The sequence below is a fragment of the Mastomys coucha genome, unplaced genomic scaffold (assembly GCF_008632895.1).
Source record: "Mastomys coucha isolate ucsf_1 unplaced genomic scaffold, UCSF_Mcou_1 pScaffold22, whole genome shotgun sequence".
Classification (NCBI taxonomy): Eukaryota; Metazoa; Chordata; class Mammalia; order Rodentia; family Muridae; genus Mastomys; species Mastomys coucha.
Window position 1 is genome coordinate 205,762,026 of NW_022196905.1, and position 10,786 is coordinate 205,772,811.

At 40.0% G+C, this 10,786-nt stretch overlaps 1 protein-coding gene across 3 annotated transcripts; it reads right to left on the reverse strand.

Moving 5' to 3' along the window:
- Positions 1–2,165: 2,165 nt before the first annotated feature.
- On the reverse strand, positions 2,166–9,852 carry Npy5r (neuropeptide Y receptor Y5). 3 transcript variants are annotated; one of them, XM_031342926.1, is made up of 2 exons: positions 9,729–9,852; positions 2,166–4,354 (listed from the first exon to the last, which is right to left on the reverse strand). In XM_031342926.1, exon 2 carries the CDS (start codon positions 4,343–4,345, stop codon positions 2,945–2,947), a length of 1,401 nt encoding a protein of 466 aa, XP_031198786.1. In that variant the 5' UTR covers positions 4,346–4,354; positions 9,729–9,852; the 3' UTR covers positions 2,166–2,944. The 3 variants fall into 3 exon arrangements, with proteins under 3 accessions (XP_031198786.1, XP_031198788.1, XP_031198787.1); XM_031342928.1 differs by having other exon boundaries at positions 2,166–4,357; XM_031342927.1 differs by having other exon boundaries at positions 9,648–9,852.
- Positions 9,853–10,786: the final 934 nt, after the last annotated feature.

Here is a 10,786-nt window from a genome sequence, read left to right on the forward strand (position 1 = left end):
GTCAATAGGACAAAACAGCAACCAACAAATTGGGAAAAGATCTTTATCAATCCTATATCTGATAGAGGACTAATACCCAATATCTACAAAGAACTCAAGAACTTAGACACCAGAGAACCAAATAACCCTAATAAAAAATGGGGTACAGAGGTAAACCAAGAATTCTCAACTGACGAATACTGAATGGCTGAGAAGCACCTAAAGAAATGTTCAACATCCTTAGTCATCAGGGAAATGCAAATCAAAACAACCCTGAGATTCTACCTTACACCAGTCAGCATGGCTAAGATCAAAAACTTGAGGACCCAGCTATACCACTCCTGGGCATATACCCAGAAGATGCTCCAACATGTAATAAGGACACATATGTTCATAGCAACAGAGGAATGGATACAGAAAATGTGATACATTTATACAATGGAGTACTATTCAGCTATTAAAAACAATGAATTTATGAAATTCTTAGGCAAATGGATGGATTGGGAGGATATTATCCTGAGTGAGGTAATCCAATCACAAAAGAACACACATGGTATGCACTTACTGATAAATGGATATTATATTAACCCACTGATACTTTTTATCTTCCAATTATTATGAGCATTTTGTCCTAGTTAGGAGAGGTAAATAGTTTACCAGCCTCCTATTAGTTTATTTAGTTAAACTATATTCATCATTCAACAACTATAAATTGTGAGGTACTTAGCCATCACTGTACAGTGTTTGCTGATGGATTATGGAAGGGAATGGATATGTGTCTGTGTATTTATTTTTGTCCTTTGCTGGTGTTGATTTCTATTTCACCTAGCAGCAAACCTTGAACTTGGTTGCCCTGGAGAAAGGGAGAATGCTTACTACTTTAAATGAGCTCACTGTATTGCCAAGACTCTTCTTTGTCCACAGTGAGACCTTAGTTTGATCCAAACACTAAAAGGTTGTTTTCCCATTAAAAGCCTGGTTTGCAAAGATAAAGCTGGTTGCCCGAACCATAGCTGTATGGTAAGCTACACACAGGGCAGAGAAGTAGGAAGGTAAAGTAAGAGACATCTTACTAGGAAAAACAATTAAGCAGAGGTCCTTAGTGTTAAAAATCAGATGGGAGAGGAAAGCCAAACCGAAGTTAGATTTCTCCTCTTTTCAGTAGTGATATAAGCACATGGCAGGGAGGGGGAGGAGATTCATGCAATTCCAGCTAGAGGTGCATTCATGTAAATCCAGATGGATGCAGGGAAACTAAAATCACATGGGCAAATGGCTATGGTCATATTTGAAAGTGTACGAAGGAAAAAGAGAGGAGGAGAATGTTCATGTGCAGACATGAGTCAGATATTGAAGGGGGTGTAGCAGACATTCTTGTAGTATATGTCCTTTAAGACCCATATGAGAATTTCATTAGTTGTCCTGAGTCTCAGGGATGAGCATAAAGTATCTAACAGTTCCCAGATTTGACCAAAGGTGATATCCCTGTTTCTTGGAACAATATGGTTAGGTGTGCGTGAGACTCAATACGAAAGTTCTACTCTGGCTGGCCCTAAGGCTCTGACTTCACTAGGGGATTATACGTTATATAGCAGAAAAGAGGCTGGTGTGACTTCAGGTGTAGCCCATCAGAGAACGCCTTGGGACGAAGTTCCATTTCTCACACCAGAGGAAAGCACAGAAATTTCTTCTGTGCATCCATATCTTCAAGGAATGAATGACAGTGCAGAAAGAAACCCCTTGAAAAGATTTTGGGGCTTTTAATTGAGTAAACATAAGAATTATCCATCGTTTGCAAACCTAAAGAGTCTTTCAGGTAGTTGAGTTGTTTGTTTTATTGTTTTTCCTTGTGGTTAGCAGGAATCAAATGCAGGGGAGTGCTTAAACCAGTTATTATATTGAAGACATCAATACTATTTTGTGCATCTGGCTTATATATGCCAGTCATCAATTATTTTTATAGAGAACTTAGCCCTGGATAAGAGCTGGAGACAGGGACAGAGCATCTGCTAGCATGCACAAGGCCTTCAATGCCATCTCCAGTTCTGCAAATAAAGCCAAACAAACAAACAACTGAAAAAACAAACATGCTCTAATGAAGAAAAACATCAAATAGATGCATTTGCTCTCACTTTAGCCAGACAGCATGATACCTAATATGCATATGACATAGATACAACATGAAATTAGTTATCTACTTTTATTTTATATTAACAAATGACTAGCTATTCATACCATCTATGTATTCTTAAAAATAGTCTTATAAGTTATTTAGTAATTGGAAATACACACCATTTAGACTTCACATTTTAAACATCAAAGATGCATATGAAAACAGCCTTTATTTGACAGTGTTTAATGGGATATAAATTTAAGCCCAATCCAAAACCTTTTTATATTTGATAAGTTAAATATTAGTAGTAGGACAGCTGGATTAATCTGACAATTTTACCAGTCTTCAATAATAGGAGTGGATCTTTCTCATAAACTTACAATCATGTTTTATGTTTACATCTGTATTAGAGTTCTGACTTTTGAGTATTTTTGTACTTTTAAAAAATGTTAAGAAGCCTATGAAATAGAAATGAAGATATCTAAATAATAGAAATTCCTTGAATCTATAGTTAGATATTTGTTGGAACAACTTTTTCACTTCTTACATTTTTGTACAAAATAACAATTTGGATAGCTATAACTTTTACACTAAACCAAAGAGTACCACTCAACTTATTACCAATGACATGAAATGGAAGGTAATGTAACTACTTCAAAACATGAAGTTTCATTAGATTGACACTGACTCTGCACAAGTGACTGAATTAACCATATTGTAACATTAAAATGATCTTACATAGATTACAGACTGGCAATCAGATCCAGAACACTTCTATATAAATTATGTGTCAATTAGCACAGATGTATTGTGGGCAGTCTCCACATTTCTCTCCTCGGTGCCCAGAGAGAATCATGACATGTGTAGGCAGTGGATAAGGGCTCTCAAGTCTGCTTTGATACCATTATTAAGGAATCCATAGAGGATCGGATTTAGACAACAGGACATCATGCCTAACAAGTGACAGATGCAGTACACCAGCTTGAAATGCCTATTGGAAATCAGGTTATCGTTGAAATCAGTCACCACGTGGAAGACGTGGAGCGGCATCCAGCTGACGGCAAACACTAGTATCAATATAGTCAGTCTGTAGAAAACACTTCGAGATCTCTTCTTTATTCTCGTGATGGAACGCTTGACTCTCATCTCCTGAGCATCTGAGCTTTCTTCAGGTTTCACCTCAAAGCAGATAGGGATCCCTGGGATGACCTTACTGGATGGTGACAGCTGGCTACGGACCAAGCCTGGGTTTTCAGGAACAGTTAGGTGCTTCTCCTGGGAAGGTCCAGCTGGGGCGGGTAACACACATGCCGTCTTCTTGCTGTACCTTCTTCTGTGCTTTCTGATGAAGGAGTAGCTCCACTTTTGAGTGCTGGGGGGTTTTGCCTGGTTCCTGCTCTTTTTGGATGGATGTAGAGTTAAGTTGATCATCTCGTTTTCTTCAAGTCTGTTTTCTTTGTGGGACAATCCACAGCTTATACTCCTGCAGACGCTAGTATGGCTTACTGTTAAACATACTAGAGGCAGGATATACTGAACTAACAATAAAGAGATTGTGAAAGCAATTCTGTATGAATCAGAGGGCCATGACTCAACACACAAATACTTGCTGCTCAGCAATGCTGAGTCAAAGGTTTCCTTAAGTTCCACAAGACTGTGAAATACTGGGAGGGGAGAACAGATGGCAAAGCCCAGTGTCCAGACAGTAGCTATCAAGAAGTAGCCATGGTTTGCTGTTAAATTGTTAGATATAGGGTGCTTTATCATATGATATCTGACAATGGCAATTGATATTAAAATCAGGGTTGAAACTAGCACTGACACACACTGAAGGAATGGCATGATATGGCACATGGCTTTGCCAAACATCCACTGATCCAACAAGACAGAGGTCAGGGTGAAAGGGGAGCAAAACAGGACAACCAAGATGTCAGAGAAGGCCAGGTTGCCTATGAGAAAGTTCACTGTAGTCTTCTGATTGCGCTTTTTCATAACAGCCATTAAAATAAGTAGATTTCCCATAAAGCCAAGAAGACTTACAAATGTATAGAGCCCAATCAAAAAGTATTGTAAATCATCTACGCTCCCTCTATAGTCCTCCCAGACAGGAAAGGCAGCATTCCGAGCAGCAGAAGTATTGTTCTCTGTGCCTCTGTAGTCCTCCCAGGCAGGGAAGACAGTGTTCCGACTGGCAGCAGTATTGTTCTCTGTGACAAATGTCTTGTTAAAATGCTCTTCAAGTTTAACCTCCATACTAGAATCCTGCTTGGAAGAATACAGCATCCATTAGCAGCTTGAAGAACAATTGCATACTACAACTGTAACATACTCAGAACAAAACTAAAGTCAAGAGCTTGCCCCAATTCCCTCACAAACTTCTAGGATCATAAAGGGTTAGTTATTCGGTTCTGCGTTTGGTACAAATTCAGCAATAATAATTACAGAAAACTTAATCCTATCACCAGTTTTACACACCATTAGCTCTGCTCAAGTCACAAACTTTGTTTTTCAATTTTATTTCAAAAATAACATAAGAGATGGAAAAGAAAAATGCACAGAAAAACCTCAAGGTATATAATTTATAATAGCCTAATGCTATTATTCTCTAATCAAAGTGTCTAAAATATGATATTAGGCTATAATCTTACCTTTTAAAATTCTTTTCCTTCTTATCAAGATCAAACCTAAAAGTCAGAATCCTACATTCTTGTTTTTACTTCCTCTGAGTCTCAGGGAATATTGTAGAGACAGAAAGAACAAAAGGGCCAGAGTGAGTCGGGGGAGTGGTGTGGAGTATTGACATCAGAGCAAGACATGGTTGTTGCTCTCTTGAACTCTTAGCAATTACAATTATCTGCACGAATTCTGTACAAGAATGTGCCTGCCCACATGCCACTGAAGAACAATGAGAGGTTTGTAGAGCACCAACAGTATCTTAGGATTTAAAGGTAGTTAATGGTTGATGGGAGATGGAGAGACATGTTCTTCAGGTATAGCTATTGGTAATATGCCCTATATCCTGTAAACAAATCTTCTCTAATGCCTTTGAAAACTCACTGGGATACACGTGCGCACACACGCCCCACACACACACACACACACACACACACACACACACTGCAGGTAACTAGAATGGGGATAAATGAGAAAAAGAATAAAGGAGAGAGAAGGAAGGTGTGATCAAAATTTATTATGTATGTGTATGAAAATGTTAAAATGAAACATAAATAACTATGAAATAATAAAAACATTTTAAAGTCATCCATCCTAAAGTGTCCCGTGCCTAAGTTAGATATGATCTCTTTAGAACTCCTGTGACAGAGACATTACAGCTATCTGATAACAGTGATGTAGTCTGCTTCATGTAACTGTTATCATGCCTCCAGTTTACTGTATTTGCTTCTAAGCAATGCAAAGGGCAAGATGCCCCTTTCTCTCCCCACCACTTACCACAGCACATGGTACTTTATCACTGAATGTCAAATATTTAGGAGTAGATTAAAATTCAAACAAAAATCTAGTGATCAAAATGTGATCCAGTTCATGCAGTGTTCAAATTTAAGCTCCCCATACATACAGCATGAGCCCAGAACCTCGGAATATATAAAATTCATTCATTAAAGGCTCAAGAACCTGACTTCCAGTTTTCAAACAATTTCCTAGTGAAAACTCAACACGACAATAATTAACTCTGGTAAGTATATATTGTTATAGAACTCGATAGATAGATAGATAGATAGATAGATAGATAGATAGATAGATAGATAGATGGATAGATAGAAGATGACAGATAGATAAATAGGTGATTGATAGACTATAATATATTGGTAGAAATGTGATAGATGATTGATTGATGGTAGATGATAATGAAAAGAAATAGGTGGTAGACAAATGATACATTGATAGATAGATATGCTCATACACATAATTAAGAAAGACTTTTATTATATATCAACATGTATTTCCTTACTTATTTCTGCAGCCATAATTGAATATTACTATAATGCTAGTAAATAATTTTCTCTTCATTTTCTGAGGGTCCTCATACAAAACCTTTCCAGACTAGGAATGCTTTTGTTTTACAGATAATCATTTTAAACTAAAACTAACTTTGTAGCCCAGCAATATTCACAAAGCTATTACTGTATGAGCAAAGTTGGACCATTTTTTCCTACAAGCTTCTATCAACAATTCCGTATTACTGAGACAACTATCTGAAGCTAACACACCCCTCCAAAGATAAATTAAACTAAAAACTCCAGACCTTGATCATTTCTCCCTAGACACTAAACTATAATTTCCATTGGTCTGGCTCAAGAGAAAGAGGCTAGCTGGTATGAAAGTGACTCCCATAGTCCCTGAATCATCCCAGTCACCATATGACTAGACAATACCCTTCATCATCAGGGTAAGTCAGTGTGCTTCTAATGAAAGCACCCTTGACTCCTGCTTCAGCCCATTTCCTGAGTTCTGATGAGCGCTGGGCTCTGTGTGCCTTGTTTATGATCCTATTTATACTTGGGATGTGCATGGGTTGTTTGCAAGGATGCTCCTGCTTGGCTGTACACTCACTTTTTTTAAATCAACCTTTTTCTCTTAAACTTGTGTGGTAGGTCAGTAGTCTCTAATTGGATTTTTTTCTGTGACCAAAGCAAGGATAAGCGACAAATTGGACAGGGACATCTACAATGGATTTGTGCTTTCTTACTATATAACATTCAGAATAAAATTGCTGTCAATTTTTAGAGAATAAAGAAATGCAGTAGGGTTTTTTTTTCTGCAATAAAAAAATGTGGTTTTGAAGAGCTGAGGCTATAGTTCATTGGCAGAGTGCTTGCTTCCGTAGCATGTGTGAGGATGGGGTTCAGGATCCAGTACAAAGACACACAAAAGACTATACATGTATATAGTCTACAGTCAAAAGATGTAGCATCTCCAAAACAAGAAGTCCCATCTCTTGAATAGTTTAGATTATATTTAGGTTAGATTAGATTAGATTTAGAGAAAGGTATTCATTATTATGACAGTGAGAAGCTTAGTAAAGCATATCAGACAGATGCTGATAAATATTTGCTACTAATAATTTTAGAACAGCAGCCTACTGTTCCCAGATTGAAAATAACAGAAATGAATGACTCTGGGGATTCTCAGGATACAGTATAACTATGTGTGTGTGTACATCTATGTGCATATATCCACTGAAATCAGAGGTTTTATATAGTCTGCAATGAGAAATCTATATAGGCAATAATAGTTTAGCACTTCAACTACTTAAATACAGTATCTTCATTGATAAAGACACATATCCAACAGGAAACTAAAGTTGCCAAAAACGTTTTTAGTTAAGTGAAGATGTATACCAGACTGCATAGTTTCTACTAGAACATCTCTATTTTAGATGTGTGAGAATTAATCTTGAATTTATTAAATAACAACAAGCTACTCATTTTTTGGCAGATTGAAGAAAAATGTCTGAAGAATTCATTGGATAGTGACAAAAATGGATGATAGCACTTTTTTCTAAATTATGTCTGTATTTTAGGAAAGTAAAAGCCATAGCTAATTTAAAATGGAGGTTACTTTAATGAATGTAAGAAGAGTTATTCCTTGCCATTAAGCAAGCATTTACTGAGCTCAGTATGCTGTTCTGAGTGTAAAGATGGCCACATCATCCTCCCGTCACTCATGCACATCCATACACGTGACAGCTAAGGGACTCTGAACACGAGGTACTTTATGCAGAACTTAGCTCCCTTGAAGACTTCTCACCACCAAATTATAGACACTTCAACATGCGTGGGAGGACACATTAATTGGTTTCTTTAAAACTACTTCCTCACAGTTAGAGGACAGTTTAACCACTAAGCAGTTTTGCCCAATAAAATATAAATCATCTGTTTTCCAGTTGAAAATGTGAAGTAGAGGAGCTGCTTGAAATCAAAATAAATAGATAAACAACAAATCAAAAGATCACCTTGCTTACATTTACCCCTTTCCTTTTTCCTCTTTTTGAAACAAGCACAGGAGTCACAGAAACCTCAGTCTCCACAACGGTCCTCTGCTTTCCAACAGTTCAATAACCAACTCCTCACGAGTTTTATACAGCATAAATACTTTGCAGATGATGAAAGCAATGTCATAAGAGAGTTTTAATTCACCTTAGATTACTTTAGAAGGTCTGAAGAATGGGGTGCTTTAACAACTACATAAAGTAATGTTTATGTATTGTAGAAGTAAGAATGTTGCAAGCCACATGAGTCCTTCATTTCTACCCAGCTCTATACCCTGTTCTCTTTCATACATGACAACCTTTCTCACCATCCCAAGGAACAGTGTGTGTGTGTGTGTGTGTGTGTGTGTGTGTGTGTGTGTGTGTGTGTTGTTGGTGGGGTCATTAAACTGGCAATTTACAAACGTAATATTGTTGTGAGGATTTATTGTAATTTTCTTGTAAATTAGTAGGTATGGAACACCAAAACACGTGAAGTCTGAGTAAACTTTAAGGGTTTTGAGAACAGAGATGAGCAAGTTCTTTAAAGTACTAAGGAGAGAAATGGACAATGAGCCAAAGGTTAGAAAGAGACTGATCTTTGCACTTAAGTAAGGTTTCACTCTTGGGATAACTCCCTGCTTAATAAAAATGTGTATTATTCTCAAAAACGATGTCAATCAAGCAGAAGAATCGGATATATGTAGTTCTCCTCTAGAGATACATCAACTGCTTGTTTGCTGTGGCTTTGCAGTGATGACACGATTCCATGACTCCACGTACTGTGTGTTGTTCTGCAAGGCAAAATTCTGCAAAAGATGGCCCTGGACAAATAAACACAGTCCTCTTCAGCTAACCACCCTTCTCCTTATTCCACACTCTTAACAACACAGTGTCTCTCTCCTTGAGACATCTGGAATTTGAAATGCATTCAGTCTTGGGCTGTTGTCACAGCTTATGGCAAACCTTCTTTTTCTTTTTCTTCTTTTGGCTTCCATCTAACAACATGTTAGATGTTTGAATAGCGAAAACAAGAGGTCTGTAAACTTACAGATAAGAATTCCTCCCCCCTCCCCGCCCCCTTGGAACTCAGGTGTGTGGCTGGCTATTATCTGCTCGCAGTTGACTTACAAGCCACCTTGCAAACCCAAATGCACAGCTGTTTCCCGGTGTGTGGCCAGCTGTGGGACAAGAAGGCAGCTGAATCGCTGCATCCTGGGCATCGCCAGAGCTCAGCTAGGGCTGACAACCGGCATGGGCACCCGGTGGGCTGTGGTTTCCCTACTTCAGACGCCCACCGAGCTGTATCCCGGGTTCCCCTAAGCCAAAGCCGGGACTGCGCTTCTTCCATCCCTCCTTTCCATTCTCGGGACCCTCCCAGGATAATCCGATAGGGTCTGGCAAGAGCCTGCCCCACCGTGAGTTTGGCACCGGAGGGACCTGCCCGGCAAGGAAGGATTCAGCTGCAACCGTTTCCCCCTCTCTTCCTTCCCGCCGCCTCACAACTGCGGTTTCTCCACCTCCATCCCCTTTCCCAACCAGGCTGCCTCCCGGTCCGCAACCCACCCTCTTGGCCACAAGATGCTCCAGAACCCAGGATAGGGACGTGGGCTTCTCGTAGGGGCAGGCAAGGCCTGGAGTGGGTACCTCGGGATGCCCTGGCCGCTGCGGGTGCCTGGACTCCGGGGTACGCGGCTGAGTGCGGTTGCTTCTGCTCGAGATGGAAGCGGTGGCGGCAGGAGCAGGACCTGGAGGAGGCGGTGGGAAGGAGGGGCCCGGAACCGCCAGGGTTTTAGAAGCGCCTCGGGAACACGTGACAGTCCCTGAGACCCCGGACACCCGGCTCAAGATCGTCTGTTCCGGGGCCCCATAGTCCAATTTAGGTACACCCTGGTGCCTGTGTGTGTGTTTGGAGGCCCCAGGCAGTCGCTCTTGGGCTTCAGGATGTATCCCCACTACCCTGTGCTCTTGTTCCAGGAGTTAACTTAGGGATCCCAGGGATGTTTGTCAGTCCTATCCTCAACCCTATAGTGACTTGTGTGCGAGTAGGCGGTTTTTTCCGATAGCTTTTGTGAGAAAAACCCTCAAGGCCCATGTTTTCTTTATGAGAGGGGGAAAATAACGCAAACTCCCAAACAGAACATCTTCTTCTTTCCTTTCTCTGATATACAGGAGTCTAGGCAAGAAGTTGACCTAAACCTGCAGGGAACATACTGTGATGCAGCGTGGCGAAATAGACAATAGGATCAACGCCTACTCTAAGGGGTAGGTAGGAGTGTGGGTGTGAGCAAAGGACATGGAGCTGAGGGAGCTGGGGAGTGAGGGTGAAATGGAATCAACTTTTCATTACAAAACGCATGAAGGTGTGAGTATGTGGGGGGGGGAGTGTTTTGGCATCTTTTAAAAACATAAAAACCTAAAGAAATGAACAAATAGAAACAAATAAAACCCTGTCCTTATGCACCAAAGCTTGATTTTCATTTCTAAGGTTGACAGATCTGTATCCTTTTGAGTAAGATTGTCATAGTTGGCCAATTCTCAGTTGGCCTGCCATAACAACAGTGTATTTCCTGCACCATCATGATTACACTCCACAGCATTGCCTGCTGTAGGCAGGACTGTGAGCCCGAAGGAAGGCACTGTGTCAACTGAAGAGGACTTTTAATCCCTTGACTTCTAATCTAAACCCTCCACGGGGGAGGGGG

What these genes read in the sequence shown, in the direction of transcription:
- Npy5r (XM_031342926.1), bottom strand. Translation starts at nt 4,345, where the DNA reads ATGGAGGTTAAACTTGAAGAGCATTTTAACAAGACATTTGTCACAGAG.